Source organism: Erythrolamprus reginae, chromosome 3, assembly GCF_031021105.1.
Source record: "Erythrolamprus reginae isolate rEryReg1 chromosome 3, rEryReg1.hap1, whole genome shotgun sequence".
Taxonomy (NCBI): domain Eukaryota; kingdom Metazoa; phylum Chordata; class Lepidosauria; order Squamata; family Dipsadidae; genus Erythrolamprus; species Erythrolamprus reginae.
In genome coordinates this window covers 182,717,425-182,741,353 of record NC_091952.1, presented here as the reverse complement: position 1 = coordinate 182,741,353, position 23,929 = coordinate 182,717,425, and the positions used below count along the sequence as shown (strand labels likewise).

General features: G+C 40.7%; 1 protein-coding gene across 5 annotated transcripts in view; it reads right to left on the bottom strand.

Annotated features, from left to right (window-relative positions):
• The window catches only part of CDKAL1 (CDK5 regulatory subunit associated protein 1 like 1), a 652,416-nt gene that overhangs the window by 325,123 nt on the left and 303,364 nt on the right, over positions 1-23,929 (bottom strand). For all 5 annotated transcript variants that reach the window (XR_011558700.1, XM_070747379.1, XM_070747382.1 and 2 more), the window contains one exon: positions 19,369-19,514. Coding sequence is in view for 4 of the 5 variants with exons in the window: in XM_070747379.1 (XP_070603480.1) it covers positions 19,369-19,514 (146 nt within the window). In the remaining variant the exon portion in view is untranslated. The remainder of the gene's footprint in view (positions 1-19,368; positions 19,515-23,929) is intronic.

Genomic DNA, 23,929 nt, shown 5'->3' with positions numbered 1-23,929 from the left:
TGCCCTACCATTTCATAGAGTTCCTGCTACAATCTAGTGATCAAAACATTGGAATTTTACAACAGTTCTGGGAAGCAACTCAAATAGAAAGATTTTCTAAGGTCAGGATTCACCAACAAATGAACAACCAGCAAAAAGTGTTATTCTTGTATAATTTTAAATGGCTGACCTCTCATTTTTTTTTTTAAAAGCATTTTTAAAATTATAGGTTTAAGTTCATCAATTGTATGCTTTGAAGTGAAAATCTTAGAAAGGAATACTGCAGAATTTAGGATTAGCAATTAACAGATCAATGAGAGCCACAAGTTAAATACCTAAAGCCAGTCATGTTTATCTTACGATGTTTTATATTACACATTTGCCTTCATTTGGATTCTAAAATAGACTAGTTATTCTCAGACTACAGAGTAGAGGAAAGGATCTCTTAAAAATCTTTCACATTCTTGCTCTTTTACATCAAGGGAGGGGGGTCAATGGCCACTGAAATGTTTCCATTCCCTTCTTATAAAGACTGAGCATTGGTGGGCTCCAAATTTTTTAAACAACTGGTTCTCTGCCCTAATGACTGGTTGGATGGGCTTTGCTGGATGCGGTTAGGGGGGTTAGGGTTAGGGCTAGGGTTAGGTTTGGGTTAGGGTTATGAATGAGTTGTGACTGAGTGGGCGTGGCCAGCTCTACATCACCTGTATGGGTGGTATGGGGAGGGAATCCAGGAGTCTCCAGTGGAAGGGAGCTCGGGAGGAAAGAAAGTTACAACTTGCTTGTGTGCGTATGCGTGTGTGTGTGAGAGACATACTGCATCAAGCTAGACTGGGAAAGCTGGCTGAAGAGGAAGAGAAGCTGGATAAGCTGTTTATTGGCTGTTTGGGGGGCCGTTTTGGGCTGGAAAATGTCCCCAAACCAAGCCATTTTGGGCTGTTTTCATACCATTTTCCCAGCCAAAATTGGCCTGAAAATTGGCCTGAAAAGGAGCAAAACCAGGCTGAAAACCAGGCACAGGCAGGGCCAGCCGGTGGTCCAATTTGCCAGTTTTTCATACCACTGCTTTATCTATGTTTCTTGGAAAATAACCCTAATCCTAATCCTAATTGGATTTTTCCCTAATGGGATTTTCCCATGTATTTTGCCAGGAAACCAAAACAAGGCAAACTCAAAACCCATGCATCCTCCTAAACATACCCCTGTGCTCCAAATCCATTGGCGATGTCCATTTTTCCCTGCAGGGGCCCTGAGGTAAATTGGTGTAGGGCGTGTGGGGCAACTCCAACGTACCTGCCTCGCTTTCACCTTGTGTCTCCGGGACCACCTTCTGCCGCACGAATCCCAGCGACCAATTAGGTCCCACAGAGTTAGTCCCGTCGAGGAAACAATGTCGTCTGGCGGGATCCAGAGGAAGAGCCTTCTCTGTGGCGGCCCCGAACCTCTGGAATCAACTCCCCCTGGAGATCAGGACTGTCCCCATCCTCCTTGCCTTTCGAAAACTCCTTAAAACCCACCTCTGCCGTCAGGCATGGGGAAATTGATTCCCCTGGGCCATTCTGTTTTATGCATGGTTGTTTTGGATGTATGACTGTTTTTATATTAAGGATTTTAAACTGCTTTTAATCATTGAATTTGTATTGTGTATTGTTGTTGTGAACTGCTCCGAGTCCCCGGAGAGGGGCAGCATAAAAATCTAATTAATAATAATAACAACAACAACAACAACAATAAGAACAACACCACAAGCAACCAGACAGAGTGTCTGGGCAGCCAGCTGCGCAGACTCGTAAGTAGGGCTTATTTTGGGGTTATGGTTTATGGTTAGGCACACACACACAAATCATGCTAGAACTTATTTTTGGAATAGGTATTGTTTTTGAGAATACAGGGTAGGAGGGAAAATGAAGCACTCCTCTGCAAATTACATAGAAACATAGAAGACTGACGGCAGAAAAAGACCTCATGGTCCATCTAGTCTGCCCTTATACTATTTCCTGTATTTTATGTTAAGACGGATATATGTTTATCCCAGGCATGTTTAAATTCAGTTACTGTGGATTTACCAACCACGTCTGCTGGAAGTTTGTTCCAAGGATCTACTACTCTTTCAGTTTTATTCATTATTAGAGAGCAGTTGCATCAGCCTTTATTTCTCAAGGACTAATCCTGGAAGGTTAATCTTAAATCACCTTTTCACTGAACGACTTCTTTGATAGATTGTGAACACATTGTAGGCACAAGATATCTTGACTTCGGCATTGCTGTTGATAAAGTGTCCATGACATGCTGCATCCACTTCATTATCATGCTATCAAACTCACACTTAACCGGTTTACAAAAGTGTGGGTTGGATAGCATGGTAATTAAGTGGAGCGATAGCAGGCTTGAATGTGTTATTTAAAGACTGTACCTCAGTAGTTATTGGAATTATTGGAACTAATCCAGACTGGAAAGAGGTACCAAATACACAGGCAGCCAGAATCTGTCCTGGGTCATCTAGAAGTCTAGTTCTTAGCTAACCTGCTTGTTTTTCCACTGTTGTTTCCTGCCACATACCTTCCAGAGATCCATTAGATTGCACAGAATCGGCCTTCTCTAGGTCCTGTTGACTAAACAATGCAGATTGGCGGGACCGCAGGGGAGGGCCTTTTCTGTTGCTGCCCCAACTCTATGGAACCCCCCCCCCCCCCGATGTTCTCACTGCTCCCACTCTACTGGCCTTTCAAAAAGCTGTTAAGACCTGGCTTTGCCAACAGGCCTGGGGGAAGTAAATCTTAACATCTGACACACCCAAATTAGAATAGAATAGAATAGAATTTTATTGGCCAAGTGTGATTGGACACACAAGGAATTTGTCTTGGTGCATATGCTCTCAGCGTACATACAATAAAATATACATTTGTCAAGAATCATGTGGTACGACACTTAATGATTGTCATAGGGGTCAAATACGCAATGAAGAAGCAATATTAATAAAAATCTTAGGATATAAGCAACAAGTTACAGTCATACAGTCAACATGGGAGGAAATGGGTGATAGGAATGATGAGAAAAACTAGTAGAATAGAAGTGCAGATTTAGTAGAAAGTCTGACAGTGTTGAGGGAATTATTTGTTTAGTAGAGTGATGGCGTTTGGAAAAAAACTGTTCTTGTGTCTAGTTGTCTTGGTGTGCAGTGCTCTGTAGCGACGTTTTGAGGGTAAGAGTTGAAACAGTTTGTGTCCAGGTTGTGAGGGGTCAGTAAATATTTTCCCCGCCCTCTTTTTGACTCGTGCAGTATACAGGTCCTCAATGGAAGGCAGGTTGGCAGCAATTGCTTTTTCTGCAGTTCTGATTGTCCTCTGAAGTCTGTGTCGGTCCTGTTGGGTTGCAGCACCAAACCAGACAGTTATAGAGGTGCATATGACAACTCAATGATTCCTCTGTAGAACTGTATCAGCAGCTCCTTGGGCAGTTTGAGCTTCCTGAGCTGGCGCAGAAAGAACATTCTTTGTTGTGCTTTTTTTATGATGTTTTTGATGTTAGGTGACCATTTTAGGTCTTGAGATATGATAGAACCTAGAAATTTGAAGGTCTCTACTGTTGATACTGTGTTGTCTATTGTGAGAGGTGGAAGGATTTCTCCTAAAGTCTACCACCATTTCTATGGTTTTGAGTGTGTTCAGTTCTAGATTGTTCTGGTCACACCACAAGGATAGTTGTTCAACTTCCCGTCTGTATGCGGATTCATCCTTGTCTTGAATGAGTCTGATCACTGTTGTATCATCTGCAAACTTCAGTAGTTTAACAGATGGATCATTTGAGATGCAGTCATTAGTGTATAGAGAGAAGTGGTGACTGGCATGTATATTGTCATTTGATTGGATTTGGGTTTTTTTATACGGGGTTATTTTAGTTGGGTTTATTATTGGGGTTTTATAATTATTGTTATATTTGACTTCTTTTTATTATTGTACTACTGTATTGGTTTTTATTGTTGTAAACCACCCTTTCTCCTACAGGATTGGGTGGCATAGAAGTCAAATAAATTAAATTTAATTTAATTAAATAAGGAAAAGGGAGAGAATCTTCATGGAGCTTCAAAGCTCTTCTCCCTATGAAACTTTAAATTTCCACCCCAAAGTCATGTGCCACTTAGTCGAGATCAGGGCTTCCAGTTGCCTGACCATAGCAAAATAATGAAGTCATGGTTCTAGGTTTTAATAAAAACTTTGAGGTCATTGCTGGTTGAAAGCTTTTGTAAAAAACCTACCAGTGGATTCTGTGGAAATTAGCTATTGTTGGGTATTAAGGACCTCTTGTCAGCCTGTAAGATATGTGGATAACATTTTGTTGGCAGATACACTTCTTTTACTATACAGTACTTTTAAATCTGTTTGCTTGAACTAATAATAATGGGGCTTAAAATCCCTTTATTTACTGGCGTGTTCGTTGTCTCTGGATTGAAAAGGAACAGCATCTGATCACTGTCCTGACACCCTATATTTTGATAATGGTCTTGCCTGGCCTCAGTCCCTTTGCCAGCTGAAGGCCTCACAGGCAAGACAGCCACTTAAAATGAATACTTTAATTTGAATTTTTGCACTGAGAAGTACAGTAGTTTAGATGTGGCCTTTTAAAATTATGATGATGATGATGATGATAATAATAATAATAATAACAACAACAACAACACTCTGTAAAGAAACAGATGAAACAATCAATCACATATTCAGCTGCTGCAAAAAGATCGCCCAGACTGACTACAAGCATAGACATGATGCTGTGGCACAGATGATCCACTGGAACTTGTGCCGGAACTACCATTTACCAGTGGCAAAGAACTGGTGGGATCATAAGCCTGAAAAAGTGATCGAAAATGAGCAAGCAAAACTACTGTGGGACTTCCGACTTCAGACTGACCGAATTCTGAAGCATAACACACCAGACATCCTGATTGTGGAAAAAAAGAAAGTATGGATGATTGACATCGCAATCCCAGGGGACGGCAGAATTGAGAAGCAGCTAGAGAAATTAGTGAAATATGAAGATCTAAAAATCGAGCTGCAACGACTCTGGAATATGCCAGTGAAAGTGGTCCCAGTGGTACTTGGCCCACTGGGCGCAGTGCCAAAGGATCTCAGCGGACATTTGAAAACCATTGGAATTGACAAAATCTCCATCTGTCAATTGCAAAAGGCTGCTTTACTGGGATCGGCAAACATAATTTGCCGCTACATCACACAGTCCTAGGTGCTTGGGAAGCGCCCGACTGGTGATGAAATACAAAATCCAGTATAGTGATCTCGTTTGCTGTGTTGTATTGACATAATAATAATAATAATAATAATAATAATAATAATAATAATAATAATAATATTTATTAGATTTGTATGCTGCCCTTCTCTGAGGACTCAGAGTGGCTCACAACAAAACTATGGCACTGATGGCGAACCTATGATACACGTGCCACATTTGGCATGTGGAGCCATATCTGAGGGTAACAGTTTTGGTAAAGATTGGAAGGTCCAACATATCTTAATACATTGTGTCCTTAGCCTTACTTGTGCCAGCCTCTTAAAGTGTATGCTTTTGGATTTTTTTTAAAAAAAATTACCGTATTTTTCGCTCCATAAGACGCAGTTTTTTTCCTCCCAAAGTAGGAAGAAAAATCAGCCCCGTCTTATGGAGCGAAGATGCAGGCAGGGAGGGGGGGGGAGGCTGCGAACTCGGAAGCGCCATCCCGCCGGCTGGCTGGCTAGCTGCTGCCTGGCCCCCTCCCTCCCAGAGGAGGGTCTCCCTCCGCACCACCAGCGGCGCTCCCCCCCGCCAGCCAGCCAAGCCCCACGCCCGCCAGAACCGGCTCCTCACTCTCCCCCTGCCGCCCACCGCATTTGCAGGAGGTGGGGAGGGTCGGGCGGCCCGCCAAGGCCAGGAGGGACGCCGCTGCCCCCCCCTTCCCTCTCTCCGCCCACCGCTGTGCCTCCTTGACGCCGAGAGGAAATGCCGGCAAAAGTTTTTCTCAGCGGAGGTCTTCAATGTCGGGGGCGCACGGGCGGTTGCGCGCGCTCCCTATCTCCCTGCTAGCCCACTCGGAATATTCAAAATAAGAAAAGCCTTTGCCGGCGAAGGTTTTTCTTATTTTGAATATTCCGAGTGGGCTAGCAGGGAGATAGGGAGCGCGCGCAACCGCCCGAGCGCCCCCGACATTGAATATCACCTTCGCCGGCCCCGCCTCTCCTGAAAGAGAGAGGGAAAGGGGGGAGAGGTGGGAGAGAAAGAGAGAGGGAGAGGGGGGAGAGATAGCGAGAGAGAAAGAGAGAGGGAAAGGGGGAGAGAGGGGGGAGAGAAAGAGAGAGGGAGGGAGAGGAGATAAAGGAAGAGGAGAGAGAGAAAGGAAGAGAAAGAAGAAAGAGGGATAGAAAGAGAGAGAGAGTGAGAGATGCTCAGTGAGCCTTTCTTTGAAGTTGCCTTTCTTTCTTTCTTTCTTTCTTTCTTTCTTTTTCTCTCTTGCTCTCTTTTTCTCTCTTGCTCTCTTGCTCTTTCATTCTTTTTTCTTTCTCTTGCTTTCTTTCTTTCTCTTTCTTTCTCTCCTTCCTTCCTTCCCTCCTTCCATTTCTTTCATTCCCCCTCTCTATTTTTATTTCTCTTTCATTTTCTTTCTTTCTCTCTTTCTTGCTTTCTTTCTTGCTCTTTTTCTTTCTCTCTTTTACCTTCCCTTCCTCTATTTCTTCTTTTCTTTCTCCTTCCTACCTTCTTCCCTACCTCCCTCCCTTCAGTCCTTCCTCTCTTACTCTCCCCTTTCATAAGTTTCCTTGCTTCCTTCCTCTGTTCCTGTCCCTTCCCCCTTTCTTTCCTTCCTTCCTTCCTTTCCTCCCTCCATTTCTTGCTTTCCTTTTCCTTCCTCCCTTCTTTCCTCCCCCACTCCCTTCTTTCACTCCTTCCTCTCTTCCTCTCCCCTTTTTGGCTCAAAATATTTTTTTTCTATTTTCCTCCTCTAAAATCTAGGTGCGTCTTATCAGCAGGTGCGTCTTATAGAGCGAAAAATACGGTAATTGGTTTTCAAATTTCAATCCTTACTTTTTTTTAGTCAGTCTTGATAAACTAATGGATTAAAAGCCATTCAGTTTTTACTGAAATGAAAACATGAGCAGGACAGGATAGAATTAGACATCAACCCCAAGTTTTGTTGACTGATATTAGAAAATCAGGTTTTAGAATTTTAAAAATAAGAATACACACATATACACTGATAGATATAATTTTATTTAATTTATTCGACTTCTATGCCAGCCTATCCCAAAGGACTCATGGCGGCTTACAACAAAAAACCCAATACAATAGCACAGTAATAAAAAGAAGTCAAACAGCAACAGTAAGTAAAACCCCATTATCCTAACAAACCCATTATAAACTCTCCCCCTCAAAAAAACCAATCTAACAAACATACATACCAGACAAACATAATTCGGACACATGTGATGTTAAAGTTCACGGCCCCCAGGCATGTCGATAATGCCAGGTATTAACAACTTTTTGAAAAGCCAGTAGAGTGGGAACAGCGCAAACATCGGGGGGGATGGGAGGTGGTTCCATAGAACCGGGGCAGCAACAGAAAAGGCCCTCCCCTGCAGTCCCACTGACCTACACTGTTTATTTGATGGGACCTGGAGGAGGCCGTTTCTGTGCGATCTGATAGGCCTCTGGGAGGTATGTGGCAGGAGTATGTCTAAGGAGAAGGGCGGCATAAAAATCAAATCAAATCAAATCAAATCGAATCGAATCAAATCAATCAATCAATCAATCAGATGGTCCTGTAAATAGTCAGGCCCTAAGCCATGTATGGCTTTATAGGTGATAACCAACTCCTTGAATTGTGATCAGAAACTAATATAAACATAGATATTATATATAAAATGTAGTTCTATAGCACAGGTCCCTTACCCCTGAGCCATAGTTCACTACTCGGCCATAGCTTATTTGGAACTGGCCCCGGCGAGTGGTGGGCTCTCAGGTATACGCATGCAGCTCAACTTGTGCTAAAGGCAGGCTGGCACATCATATTATTATTATTATTATTATTATTATTATTATTATTATTAATTAGATTTGTATGCTGCCCCTCTCTGAAGACTCGGGGCAGCTCACAACAGTATTAGAAACAATATAACAGTGAAACAAATCTAATATTAAAATAAAACATATCTAAAACCCCAGCAATTTAAAACCATACAACACATACATACCAAACATAAACTATAAAAGCCTGGGGGAGGATGTCTCAGTTCCCCCATGCCTGGCGATAAAGGTGGGTCTTGAGTAATTTGCGAAAGACAAGGAGGGTGGGGGCTGTTCTAATCTCTGGGGGAAGTTGATTCCAGAGGGCTGGGGCCACCACAGAGAAGGCTCTTTCCCTGGGGCCTGCCAAATGTCCATACTTGTGCAAGACAAGCTGCGTAGACATGCACATATGTGCATGCCAGCCTTCTCCTTGCACCGCCCAGTTCCCCTCTCTCTCCCACCTGCCCTCCTGGGCTGTCAAGCCACAAAGGTTGGGAGCCACTGTCCTACAGTATGTTATTTGGCACGTTGCATCGTATAAATTCTCATACTGTTAGGACAAACTGGTGCATAACGTTCTCTCCCCAATCACAAACCTGTTTCCATAATAACAGGATGCAAAGAAATGTTAATGGATATTGCTCAGTGATGCAAGTGTCTTTGACTGGGTGTTTCGTTAAATGCAAGCACGTCTATTCAGGGCATAGGAACATGTTTCCTCTCGGCTGGCACTTGATGCCTTTCTGCATACTCAGGCAGAAATTTAAATAAATATGAGATTTGGAAAATTTCATCAAGCATTTGAAATGATAATGTTGCTGCTGTAAGTGCATGGACATCTAAGAGCCATATTTTAAAAATGCATTAAGAAATCCTTCATTTGAAAGGCATTACGATCTATTGGGGCAGTGATCTGTAAATGAAGAAGGATCAGCAAAAGGACTGTAATTAATCTGAAGGTGTTTGTCAAAAATTGCTTCTGTTAATACTATTTACATGCTGATTGTGAGCCTTAGCAGGAAGGGAACTGGACTGCAATGTTTCTAAGCAAAAGCGCCTGAGTTTGAAAGGCTGCATATTCCAAGATTTAATTTTATAAAACATGAGGGATTTTGTGTATGAAAAAGCCCTGAATGCTAATTTATGATGATCTAAGCATCTTCCTTCAGTGCACTGCATATTAATGAATTAATTTAGAATAGTTGTAATCAATCTAAAGATAGGGTATGAACATTTAAATGCTGCCTGTGAAATATGAAAACTATAGAAACAAGTAGCATCAGTTAGTGACATAATCTAAATCAGTGTTTTTCAACCAGTGTGCCGGGGCACACTAGTGTGCCGCGAGACATGGTCAGGTGTGCCGCGAAGCTCAGAGAGAGAAAGAAAGAGAAAGAAAGCAAGAGAGAGAGAAAGCAAGAGAGAGAAAGAGCAATGAGAGAGAAAGAGCAAGAGAGAGAGAAAGAGAACAATAAAAAGAAAGCAAGAGGAAGAGAAAGAGAGAGAGAAAGAGAGGGAGGGAGGGAAGGAGAGAGAGAAAGACAGAGGGAGATAGGGAGGGAGAGAGAAAGAGAGCAAAAAAGAGGAGGGAAGGAAGAGAAAGAGGGATTGAGAAAGAAAGAGGGAGAGAAGGAGGGAGGGAGAGAGAAATAAAGCGAAAGGGAGGAAGAGATAATTTTTTTGTCCAAACTTTTTTTAGCCGCCCCTCCCCCGCTCAATGTGCCCCAGGGTTTTGTAAATGTAAAAAATGTGCCGTGACTCAAAAAAGGTTGAAAATCACTGATCTAAATGAGAAACCTAACGTCAAAATATTATTTTCATCCTTTTTCTACTGCCGAATAACAGTATTGGATTATTGTTATAAGTGCCACCAATCCAAGATAGGGACACAATTTCTTTTTAAGGAGAGGGTTATAGTACTTCTGTTTTAATGCAAGTGTGGAAAAAGTATTTTTAGCAACTTACACCTAGACATTGCAGCAAGGACTTTGCTAGTGGTTCCTCTTTTTTCTCCTTCAGTTAGGGAACTTAAATCCTCTGTAGGCAGCTGCCTGAAGAACAGGACTTTTCTTTTAACAGTAGATTGGGTTGATGTTGCATTTCCATTGGTATATTTACAAGTTAAACTGTATTCCTTCTACAGTTTTCAGTTCTCAATATACAGTGATACCTTGTCTTACAAACCTAATTGGTTCCGGGATGAGGTTCTTAAGGTGAAAAGTTTGTAAGATGAAACAATGTTTCCCATAGGAATCAATGGAAAAGCGATTAATGTGTGCAAGCCCAAAATTCACCCCTTTTGCCAACCGAAGCACCCGCTTTTGTGCTGCTGGGATTCCCCTGAGGCTCCCCTCCATGGGAAACTCCACCTCCAGACTTCTGTGTTTTTGTGATGCTGTAATTTCACTGAGGCTCCCCTCGCTGGGAAACCCCACCTCCGGACTTCCGTTGCCAGCAAAGCGCCCGTTTTTGCACTGCTGGGATTCCCCTGCAGCATCACAAAAACATGGAAGTCTGGAGGTGGGGTTTCCCATGGAGGGGAGCCTCAGGGGAATCCCAGCAGTGCAAAAACGGGTGCCTCGCTGGCAACAGAGGTCTGGAGGCGGGGCATCCCAACGGCAGCAGTGGGTTTGTAAGGTGAAAATAGTTTGTAAGATGAGGCAAAAAAATCTTAAACCCCGGGTTTGTATCTCGAAAAGTTTGTATGATGAGGCGTTTGTAAGACGAGGTATCACTGTACATGATTGTTGTTTATCTCACTTCTTATCAGAAATATTACTTGTATTCTTTATACAGTAAATTTTTATTTATGTATTTATTCAGCATTTTCTAATATTTACTTCTCTTTATATTTCTATCTCTAACTATATGTACTTTATATACCCTCTTTTCCCTCTGGTTTCTTTTTCTCTATCCATTGATAAAACATGTTCTAAATTTTATAAAATTCTGAATTTTCCTTATCATTTAATTCATGTGTCAGTTTGTCTGTCTAGTTCCGCACAATATCAAAAATATTTTTCTGATAATAAGTTTGTTATTTGGTACTTTATCCTGTTTCCAATGTTGTGCCAATGTTATTCTTGCTGCTGTTAGTATATGTAAAATGATATATCAATATTTCCTTTCCATTTTTCCATCAAATATGCCTAATAAAAAAGAACTTTTCATCTTGTGTTTTCTTCGATTGATGAGAAGAAACCAAGGGAATAATCCAGAAAAAAAAAAAAAAGCCATTACTGAGATTTTGTTATAGCTACCATCCCATCCAACCTAAAGGTGGATCTTTACAGTATTTAACCCTTAAGAATGGCTTCCATGCAACTACTGTGTTTCCCCGAAAATAAGACACTGTCTTGTATTAATTTTTGCTCCAAAAGTTGTGCTACATCTTATTTTCGGTGGGTGCCTTATATTTCTCAAATAAGACAAATTCACAGGCAGAAAAGCTGACACCCCCAAAGAAAGTGTACCATACGGTACACTGATTACAGTACGGTACCTGTCAGTATGGCATCCACACACACAAATGATGGCACTTATATGGTACAACAGTATACTCCCGCTATTGCAGCTTCCGGCCACCAGAGGAACTACAGTCCACGCACTGTAGTGGAGACTGTAATGGTGGTGAGACAGCAGCAGACTGTGTCTGCTGTACTGGACGGTACAAAGCGATGGAATGGGCCAGCAGGGGATGCCATATTATTACAGTACCGCTATGAACAGCTTTGAATGGTACTGTATGTTTTTCCACCGTACCGTATGTAAACCTGACTACGCCTTATTTTCGGGGGGAGGGGGGTGCCTTATATTAGCAAATTCTGCAAGACCTCTGACATGCCTTACTTTCCGTGTATGTCTTATTTTCGGGAAAACAGGGTAGTGTCTCAGAAAAGAGAAAAATCTTACATGGCATTACTTTTTGGCAGTTTCAATACATTTCCAATTGTTATGGATTGAATCAGTTTAAAAGTAGTAGACAAATTCTATTTAATCGTTGGCCTAGCAATAAACTCACCTAAAAGCATTTTTATTTACAAATGTTTCATGCAAATTGTTTCAGTTGAAAGCACAGATGTAGAAGCACATGATATTGTCCTGAATGAATGTAGCCCTCTGAGTTTTTAAACAGTACGTACTAGAGGTGGATTCTGCTGGTTTGCATTGCATTGGAAATGCGTGTTTTTCACCCGCACGCTTTTGCTTTGCTCACATGTGTGCATATATCACATCGTGAAAATGATCCTCTGCGCATGCACAGAAACCTCTGTGCATGCGCAGAGGGTTTTTTGCAGCCACTTTCAAGGTGCGGGGACCAGAAGATCGGTTCAGAGGTGTGGCTACCTCTGAGATATTCCCTTCCCCCTAGGCTCATAAAATTTATGCATGGCATGTCTGTATGTATGATTGGTTCCTTAAATTGGGGTTTTTAAAATTACTTTTAATATTAGAGTTTTTAATATTGTCTTTTTACTGTTGTTAGCCGCCTCGAGTCTGCGGAGAGGGGCGGCATACAAATCTAATAAAAACTAAACTAAACTAAACTAAACTACCCGTCCAATGGTGCTCGTTCAGCAAACGGGGGCAAATTTCTGTCACCAGTCTGGCAGAACTGCCACCGGTTGGGCAAATCGGCAGCAACCTACCACTGATACTCTCCTATATCCATCATTGCACCTTGGAAGAGAAACAAGAGATGTGTCCGTAAGAACAGATTCATGGATAATTTATTTCTGGGAGAAACTGTAGGAATCCGTTGCAATGTTTTGCTTTCATAATGTCTGTGATGAGATGTCTGCTGGGGAATAGTTATGCAGCAACGTCATATTTGGCTGCTTTTAGCACATGACACATAGAAAAAAAAGACCTACTAATATAGAAAAAAATAAATAAATGAGCTTTACAGATGTCAGTAGATTCCAATATCCAATATTTTTTCCACTCTTACAGACTGAGCTTGTACTGTTTCTGTGCTGTAAGTTGGAAATAATTTCTCATGCTGATTTTTAAATAAAACATCTTATTTAAATAAAACCGATTATATCAATAAAGCTTGAAAGCTGTCAGAGTAAAAAGCAGCTAAAACGGAATAATTTTCAGTTGCATTGATATGTGTGTGTGTGTGTGTGTGTGTTTATGTGTGTGTGTGTGACAAACCTCAATGTATTAGTTTTATGCTATTAAGAACTGGCAATATTTATTTACATATAATACAATCTATGGATATTCTCAGCATGTCCAAAATTTTTGATAGCAAATCTGTTGTAACAAAAGTTAACTTTCAAAGTTTGTAACATTTAAGTTATGACGTTTAGAAAGTGCAGTTTTCAACTAAATAAAAGAATGATTCTGAGACATTAATAACTAGAGTATTTAGCATCTTACCTTACCTTATTGCATTAATGAACAATTCTCTCTCTCTCTCTCTTTCAATCATTGTAGTTTTTTTTTAAAAAGGCATAAACCAAACACTGGTGTGATATTTGTTCCCTTTCATTAACTTTTTTCATGTTCTCACAGTTCTAGATAATACTTAGCTCCATTTATTATGCTTCAAAAGACACCAAGGTAGGCATTTACACTAATGCAGGTGGTTTCAAATGGTTATACTCGCTCTGCTCAGAAAGGCTACCTGTTGGCATATTGGCCGGACATCAGGCCAAGGAAATATTTAAACAAAGAGTTTTAGATGTTAATGCACAAACTGATATTGAGGCACTTTCTAAGTGCAGGTCACTGAAATGGTTAGCCAAGAACAAAACAGCCTTTCAACTAGAAAAATACCTGACAATGGGCCTGACCCAATACCATAGAACAGCACTCACTAGAGCAAGATTTGAGCAGTTAGATTCTATGGTCAAATATGGACGATTCCACCAAGTACCATATTTTGAGAGAACATGCATTTGCGGTGCACCAGAAATAGAAGACATTGCACATGTGCTACTCAATTGTAAACTATACTCCTCAGTAAGACCTCAGTATTTACAGCCCCTACTTGACAAAATCATACACTGGGACTGTAATAAACAATTATCATATTTTCTTCAGGGTACAAATATATATGTAGTTTCTAGAACCGTTTAGTTTATAGTCAGGGCTGTTCAGATGAGAATAAGTTTTATACTATAGAACATATTGGGGTGGCATGCAAAGGAGATGAACTCACTTAAGAATATTTTACATCAGTATCTTAGATTTGTTTAATATAATCCTTTGCACGAGTTATATTCTCATGTTTTACTACTCAATTTTAGCATATTATACTGCATTTTAACTTATTATTTATTTAAATTCCCTCTATTTTAGCCAATTTTATTGTATTTTAACCAGTCACACTTTTATGACGACGGATGTGGTCCTTTTTCTTGCTTTGATATGGTCGATTGACTAATCAAATAAAGTTGATATTGATACTGATATTGCATATTGGCAGCAATCCAAATTAGAAACATAGAAAATTGACGGCAGAAAAAGACCTCATGGTCCATCTAGTCCGCCCTTATACTATTTCCTGCATTTTATCTTGGATATATGTTTACCCCAGGCATGTTTAAATTCAGTTACTGTTATTAGTTTGCTGGTCTGCTATCTGTCGCCTGCCTCCCCAGCAATTCCTTGGTCATCTTGTCCATCCTTTCTTGCTCAGCCTATTACACGCAACACTTTAACTGGAAGGGCAGAAAACAGCAAAATAGTCAAGCCAGAGCTACTCAGGAAATCCGTGCCTTCTGCAGCCCTTATTCAGACTGTGAGAAAAAGGCCACTTTAGGAAAAGCAGGCAAGGACGGGAAACTGGCAGTGACATCTTTCAACAAACCCCAAGAAGCTTGGCCAAGAGAAGACGGCATCTCCTCCTGTGAAAGGGTTGAACCTTGTCCTTGCCTAGGCAACAGGAATAAGAATGTGCTCTTAATGCAGCCTCCGCTTCCCATATTGCTTTGCTGGCACTAGACAAAGACATTCCTTATGTTCTCTGCACAATTTTCCTCCCAATGCTCTCAACCAGCCAAGTCCTCCCCATGGTCTTCTCTCCTTGACATTAAGTGGCTCTTTCCTCGGGCCACATATGCAAAGAGGCTGCTCTTTCAATTTCGATCCCAAGCTGGTCCATTCCCCTCCTGCAACATCATTGAGGCTGGATCAGGCACACTGGCAGCCTTGTAGCTACACTAGGATGTGAGATGATACCAGTTCTCTGTCCCTACGATGCAGGAATATGTCTAGAGCTTAGGTACATTGAAATGGTCTCAGCACGCGAGGGGGGCATTCGCCAAGGTTCGCCTGGTGCACCAGTTGCGACCCTATTTGGACCGGGAGTCACTGCTCACAGTCACTCATGCTCTCATCACCTCGAGGCTCGACTACTGTAACGCTCTCTACATGGGGTTATCTCTGAAAAGTGTTCAGAAACTTCAGATTGTGCAGAATGCAGCTGCGAGAGCAATCATGGGCTTTCCCAAATATGCCCATGTTACACCAACACTCCGCAGTCTGCATTGGTTGCCGATCAGTTTCCGGTCACAATTCAAAGTGTTGGTTATGACCTATAAAGCCCTTCATGGCACCGGACCAGATTATCTCAGGGACCCCCTTCTGCTGCACGAATCCCAGCGACCAGTTAGGTCCTACAGAGTGGGTCTTCTCCGGGTCCCGTCAACTAAATAATGTCGCTTGGTGGGACCCAGGGGAAGAGCCTTCTCTGTGGCAGCCCCGGCCCTCTGGAACCAACTCCCCCCAGAGATTAGAATTGCCCCCACCCTCCTTGCCTTTCATAAGCTACTTAAAACCCACCTCTGCCGCCAGGCATGGGGGAATTGAGATTCCCTTTCCCCCTAGGCCTTTACAATTTTATGCATGGTATGTCTGTATGTATGTTTGGTTTTTTTATATTAATGGGTTTTTAATCGTTTTTAGTATTGGATTATTATAGTAAGCTGTTTTATGATTGCTGTTAGCCGCCCCGAGTCTTCGGGGAAGGGTGGCATATAAATCCAATCAATCAATCAATCAATCAATCAATCAATCAATCAATCAATTGTTCTTCTTGGGTAGGCTGGGAGGCCAAAACTGAACGAATAACACAAATTTTAGAGTACACTTTAGCAAGGCTTATTACAATGTCGGCACAGTAATTCCAACACGAAACCAATCTTAATGCACAACTAATCTATCTTAGTTTACATTATGGCAAAGATTGAGATTATTTTTTTTTCCTGCTTGATTTTCGATAGAAACATGGGTTCAGCAAAGCAAAATTCTCAGGGAAAGTCGCAATATACACTGCTCAAAAGAATAAAGGGAACACTTAACACAATATAACTCCAAGTAAATCAAACTTCTGTGAAATCAAACTGTCCACTGAAGAAGCAACGCTGATTGACAATCAATTTCACATGCTGTTCTGCACATTCAACTTTGCACAGAACAAAGTAGTCAATGGGAATATTTCATTCATTCAGATCTAGGATGTGTGCTTTGAGTGCTCCCTTTATTTTTTTGAACACTATATAATAAACACCCACTCACACTGATTTTACTTATTTGGGTAACAAAACACATGCAAGCAACAAGGAAGAATTAGTTCAACCCTGAGCTACAGTTATTCTCTTCTGTTGGATTTGTATAACATAACCATCCAACATTCAAGGCCCCCAACTGCAAAGTATCTCTTCATTCAGAAAGATGGGAGGAGAAGCCTTGAATTTAAATGCCTTGGAGTAGCCAGTATTGGTGCACACTCCTGGTTGGAAAAATGGGAGTTGTGCGCGCAGCTCCAGATGACCAGCAGGCAGGCAAATGCATCGGTGCAAGATTTGGCTTCTGTGCATGTGCAGAAAGCCAAATCTTGCGTGAGGACGCTCACATGTGCACGATTTTGCCAATTTTTGGTGTAGCAGTGAAATCTCCCAGCAGTGCATGCACAGGAAGACAAATCTCGCTCTGATGCATGCACCCACATGCACTGGATCTGTGCATGCGCCCACTGCCAGGAGCACACCAGTAGCGCCAGCATCGAGCAGCCCTTCCCTGGGAGTAGCTAAAAGTCCATGATACCTCTTCAGAACAGGAAACAATTAGTAGTTGTATATGGCTAAATTCTGTTAAAGCCTGTATCTGCAGACCTGTATCTGTAAGCCTTCCCTCAGGTTAAGCTGGATAATCCAGCAAAGCAGTGACATATGCAAAAAAGGATATTGAGACTCTGAAAAGAGTGCAGAGAAGAGCATCAAAGATGATTGGGGGACTAGAGGCTAAAACATATGAAGAACGGTTTCAGGAACTGGGCATGGCTAGTTTAATGAAAAGAAGGACCAAGGGAGACATGATAGCAGCGTTCCAATATCTTAGGGGTTGCCACAAAGAAGAGGGAGTCAAACTATTCTCCAAAGCACCTGAGGGTAGAACAAGAAGCAACAGGTAGAAACCAAACAAGGAGAGAAGTAACTTATAACTGTTCTGGTTTCTGGTAGAATTTTAGCTATTACAAATAACTTTTACTAAATGCAGTATTTAATAAACAAAGAAACTCCATCTTTATTCTCTTCCTTCCATAATCAAAATACACTTCATACTAGCACATTTCTTGTTCTCCTGTTATCTCTCCTAATTACATTCGTTTTGCATTCCTCCCAGCCTCCTCCGTTCACCAAGATTTATGTACTCACAGCATGATTCAAAAACAGCAGAAATGACTAGAAAATAACACAGAATGAGTTTGCTTCCTTGGGAGCTGAACGGGAACACCTTCCATTTTTGTTCTACAACATTGAAACTCCACCCTTCTTCCCCACTGACCCCCTGACGTACCAAATGCATCACTCCTGTATTTAACCCATTCCTCCCCTTAATATCTTCTTCCAAACACTTGTTCCTTATGTTTTTGGACCCTTCTGAATTTAGGATCGACCCAGCGAATGTCTGATTCTTCCTCGCTAGATTCTGGACTCATAGCAACATCCTGTGGCTGGCCTCCCACCTGTTCTACTACCTGTAACCCCGGGCCCACCACTAATTCATAAACACTATCTGTATCAGAGTCCTCAAGTTCTTCATCATTCTCCAACTGATCAGGAGTATGTACAACAATAACTAAGGAAAAATTTCCTGACAGTTAGAACAATGAACCAGTGGAACAGCCTGCCTCCAAAAATTGTGAATGCTCCACCACTGGAAGTTTTTAAGATGTTGGATAACTATCTGTCTGAAGTAGTGTAGAGTTTCCTGCCTAAGCAGGGGGTTGGACTAGAAGACCTCAAAGGTCCTTTCCAACTCGTTGTTGTTGTTGCTGTTGTTGTTGTTGTTGTTGTTGTTGTTATTATTATTATTATTATTATTATTATTATTATTATTATATCAAGGGATCTGTACTGTCATATCCTGGATTGAGAAACCTGACAACAAAAACAACACTGTTTCTCTCTCTTAAAATGTGGACAGATTGCCTTTGATTCTGGAGAGAGTATACAGCTAATAAACATTTAGCAACAATAGTTTTATTTCCACCACAAAAGCTGATCTTCTGTAGATAACATGGAATTGACCTAGTAAAATAAATTACATATATCTGCATGTATTTATATGCAATGGAAATAATCATATGCCAGATAGTCCTTACAAAATCACATAGTATTATTTTCAGTAAAAATTCTATTCAGAATACTTAATACCAGTGATAGGTTCCTACGGGAACGATCAGGAACGCAGTTCCGGTAGCAAAATTGGGAGCTCCACCCCAGAGCACCCAATTTGCACTGAAAGATGTTGAAACAAAATGCATAAGCCACGCCCACGGTGTGATAGTCAAAATTTTGGTAGCCCATCACTGCTTAATACTCACATTGATTAGAGTCTAACTAAGTTTTCCTACTCTAATACCTCATACTTAAGGAATTCTCCATGAATGTTGCCAATGGAATTTACTACAAAGTTCATTTCAATGGTGACAAAATAATAAATACTATTGTGAAAAGGGATTTTGAAATATAGTTATTGATGGTCATAATTTGCTAATAAAAATTCCTAGGATTAACACAAAATCCACATGTTGCAAACCATGAACTAGAAATAAAAAGATTCTTTCAATAACAATATCCAAATACATGACTGGACCAGCACTTGTTTGTGTTTTGCATTCTGTATCAATTACTCTGAAAATTTGCATTCAAGAATTCAGTGAAAGAAAAACCACATTAAATCATATGTTCCAGAATATAAACAACTTGAAAAAGAATATCACGTCAAAGCAATTGTAAAGCATAGCCAAATCATGAAGATGCAAAAAAAGCAATTAAGAAAAAATCATATTATAAAATTATTTAACTTTTTAAATATTAGACTTACCTAGTTTTAAGAAAATCTACCACATGTTTGAAATCAGCTACACAATATTCTCTCTTCATGTCCATTAATACACTATCAGAAGCGGATTGAACTGGTACATGTAGAAAAGCATAGACTCTCGGGTGGTTGAGAATTTTTGCCATTTCCTAGAGACATGAAAATAACATGAATACTATTTTACTAATACTAGTAAATACATTGTCTACACATCTCCAGCATTTTTAAAAAATGTGATATACATGTTTTTGAGTAAGACAGTCAAGTAAGTTGGCACCAGATGCTCAAAAGTCGTCTAATTTTCAGTAAAAACATATCCAGGGATGGGTTCCTCCCAGTTTGGACCAGTTCACCCGAACCTGTAGTGACCCACTGGTGATGTCACGATGGTATCACTGAACCGATTCGGTTAGTGATGGTTGATGGGTGCTGCCATTATTTGGGGGGATTTTTTTTAAAAAATATTTTTTCTTCTGAGCATGCGCAGAAGCCGAGTTTCTGGCTATCTTGTTTTCAGCTTTTTAAAATTATTTTTCATCACTGCGCATGCGCACGCCTGTTAGGAGGAAGTGAAGTAGCAGCGAGGCAAGTTAGAATCCACCCCTGAATGTATTCCCTTGCTCATTATAAGATTGATAATCTAACGCAAAGTAAAATGATAGAACAATAAAGTAAAATAATAGAATAAAACCAAAGAAGAAAATACATCAATATGACTAGTTAAAAATAGATGGGCATGTATGGAACAGAGATTGGGGGAAGGATGAGTCTGTTGTCTATTTAGCAGTCTCCTAAAGAACAGAATTCTCCCATTGAGTTAGAAACTTCAAATTCTGTACATAATGATTGCCAGCATAAATGTGGAGCGTGGGATGCATAGACCATAACAAGATGTAGCCCTTGTTTTCTTATTTACTGTCGCAGGAATTTGTAAATGAAAACATTTTATATTAGAGTGCTTTCCAAATTGCCAGGAGTTCCAGTTAATTTGCTGCACCATGTGACATACACAGTGTTGTAGAAGTTTCCAACAACTCATGAAAGGATGCCAATATTGTATCCATTCATTTTGGTAGGCCTTCCATGCTGTTAATATCAGCCTACTCTTTTCCTTGGTTACAATGGGGAAGTGGAGAGGAACAAATGAAAAACTCAAATTTGCAAATAAAATTATCGTGATACAAATCTGGTTCTGAACCATAATAAACCATTTGACAATAACACTTCCCCATTGTAACCAAGGAAAAGAGTAGGCTGATATTAACAGCATGGAAGACCTACCAAAATGAATGGATACAATATGAATATCAGGAAATGGAATTTTTATCACTGACTTATCTATTTAATTATTCTTGACTAAAGAATGAGAGGAACTGCATCTTTTAAATACTGGTCTGATTACCACATAACATTTAGACCTAGGGTAAATATATACTGCTCAAACAAATAAAGGGAACACTCAAAGAACACATCCTAGATCTGAATGAATGAAATATTCTCATTGAATACTTTGTTCTGTACAAAGTTGAATGTACCCAAGAGCATGTGAAATTTATTGTCAATCAGTGTTGCTTCCTAAGTGGACAGTTTGATTTCACAGAAGTTTGATTTACTTGGACTTGTATTGTGTTGTTTAAGGGTTCCCTTTATTTTTGTTTTGAGCAGTGTATTTTGGAACAGTGTGAAATACAAACGTTATGGATTATAACAGAGCTATCAAACTCCCGCTCCGTGGGCTTGATCATTACATGTTTGCCCGGCCCATGCCCGGTTTAGCAAAGCAGGGAAAAATTTTGATACATCATATGATGTCATTGTAATGACATGAGTTTGGTACCCCTGGCTTATTATATAAAGTTTTATAAAGTTTTAAAATTAGTTTTGTGGAAACTGGACCAAAGCATTTAAAAACTGGTATGGAAAATGAAGAAAAAATATTATAAAATATGCATAGTGTCCAAACAACTTTACCACTATATTGCTAATTTATTTATTTATTTATTAGATTTGTATGCCGCCCCTCTCCGAAGACTCGGGGTGGCTAACAACAATAAAGAAGACAATGTAACAAATATTAAAAATAATCTAAAAAACCCCAATTTAAGAGACCAATCGTACAAGCAAGCATACCATGTATAAATTCTATAAACCTAGGGGGAAGGGAAAAATTTCAATTCCCCCATGCCTGACGACAGAGGTGGGTTTTAAGGAGCTTGCGAAAGGCAAGGAGGGTGGGGGCAACTCTGATATCTGGGGGGAGCTGGTTCCAGAGGGTCGGGGCCGCCACAGAGAAGGCTCTTCTCCTGGATACCGTCAAATGACATTGTTTAGTCGACGGGTTCCGGAGAAGGCCAACTCTGTGGGACCTAACCGGTCGCTGGGATTCGTGCGGCAGAAGGCGGTCCCAGAGATATTCTGGTCCGATGCCATGAAGGGCTTTATAGGTCATAACCAACACTTTGAATTGTGACCGGAAATTGATCGGCAACCAATGCAGACTGCGGAGTGTTGGTGTAACATGGGCATGCCTTGAGAAGCCCATGATTGCTCTTGCAGCTGCATTCTGCACGAACTGAAGTTTCCGAACACTTTTCAAAGGTAGCCCAATGTAGTGAGCATTACAGTAGTCAAACCTCGAGGCGATGAGAGCATGAGTGACTGTGAGCAATGAGTCCCGGTCCAGATAGGGCCGCAACTGGTGCACCAGGCGAACCTGGGCAAACGCCCCCCTTTCCACAGCTGAAAGATGTTTCTCTAATGTGAGCTGTGGATCGAGGAGGACGCTCAAGTTGCGGACCCTCTCTGAGGGGGTCAATAATTCCCCCCCCCCAGGGTTATGGACGGAGAGATGGAATTGTCCTTGGGAGGCAGAACCCACAGCCACTCTGTCTTATCTGTGTTGAGCTTGAGTCTAATTCATCTTTTATATAAGGACCAAGAAAAAGAAAGTAGAGATTAGCTGTTCTTCTACACGCCATTTTTAGGCTCTGTGTCAGGGCATGTCTAGAGAAGCCATCTGTAAAGTTATCTGCTCAAATGAAGCTACAGATCACAAATGTTCAGCTGATAGGAATCAAAGAAAGGGAGAGCTAAGGCATTTCACATTCTTCAAAGGGAAAAAAATACACAGCCTACAAAGCTCCTCTCAATGGTCAGGGTTTCATTGGAAGAACCTGAATTAATAAGGAAGATATATAAAAAAGAAGCCCACAGATGGCATATGGCAGACTTCGAGCATGACTCATCTTGACAGGTGACATGGAGGCCTATGCATCTCATCATGTGCAATTAAGCGTTTAAAAAGGCACTGGCAGGTGTGAACAACTTCTTTAAAATACAGACTTTTGTAATATCATCTCCACACTCAGAAACAAGGTGCAAACATAGTAAAAGAAAAAAAAATCTACAAAAAACTCAAAACGCTTATGATAGAAATCAAGTGCTTTCTGAAGGAAAAGCAATATAATCAGAAGAATCAAATTTACCATTAGCATTTTTCAACAGGTCAAGATATGAATGCTTTTTAATTAATTAACTTTTAAAAAATGTTTATTGGGCAAATGCACTTTTGATTACTCATGATAGAGTCAAAGCAACTGACTATTATTAGAGTCTTGTACTTTTTTTATTAGCAGTCTTTAGGATCAAAATCAAAAGTTGTTTTAAGAACAGAAACCCTAATTTCTTTGGGTTATTAGAAAAGCATCCTCACTAACTCTCAAACACAAGCTGGATTCACACATTTTGTTAATAGAGAGGAAATAATATTTTTTTTTGGCTGTGTGTTATTTAAATTGAAATATTGTTTGGTTTAACAAAATGTTGAAAAACAAACAAGGTTTGGCTTAAAGTTAAGCATTTTCCCCAAGCTATAGTACAGTGTTCCCTCGCTTTCACAGGGGATGCGTTCCGAGACCGCCCGTGAAAGTTGAATTTCCGCGAAGTAGAGATGCGGAAGCAAATACACTATTTTTGGCTATGAACAGTATCACAAGTCTTCCCTTAACACTTTAAACCCCTAAATTGCAATTTTCCATTCCCTTAGCAACCATTCAGATTATTACTCACCATGTTTATTAATTAAAGTTTATTAAAAAAAATATTTATTAAAGGCAGACAAAAGTTTGGCGATGACATATGATGTCATCGGGTGGGAAAAACCGTGGTATAGGGAAAAAATCCGCAAAGTATTTTTAATTAATATTTTTGAAAAACTGTGGTATAGACTTTCCGCGAAGTTCGAACCCACGAAAATCAAGGGAACACTGTAATGGGATTCAGCCGGTTCGGACTGGTTCAGGCAAACCGGTTGTTAAAATTCTGCACCACATTGCCCACCCTACCCCATCCCGCCCAGTCACCCCTCATCTCGGCCACTCGCCCAGCATAGATGCTGCTCCTTTCCCTCTGGCTTCCTTGCTTGCCTTGACCACACGATCTCTGAGGACCAGCCAGCTTGCCTGCCTTTAGCTGCATTCCATATGGCGCTTTCCGTGAGGCCCAGCTGAGTTGCCCTGATCTTTCTGGCAGCCTGGGTTAGCCTGCAAGCAACAAGGCCCGAATC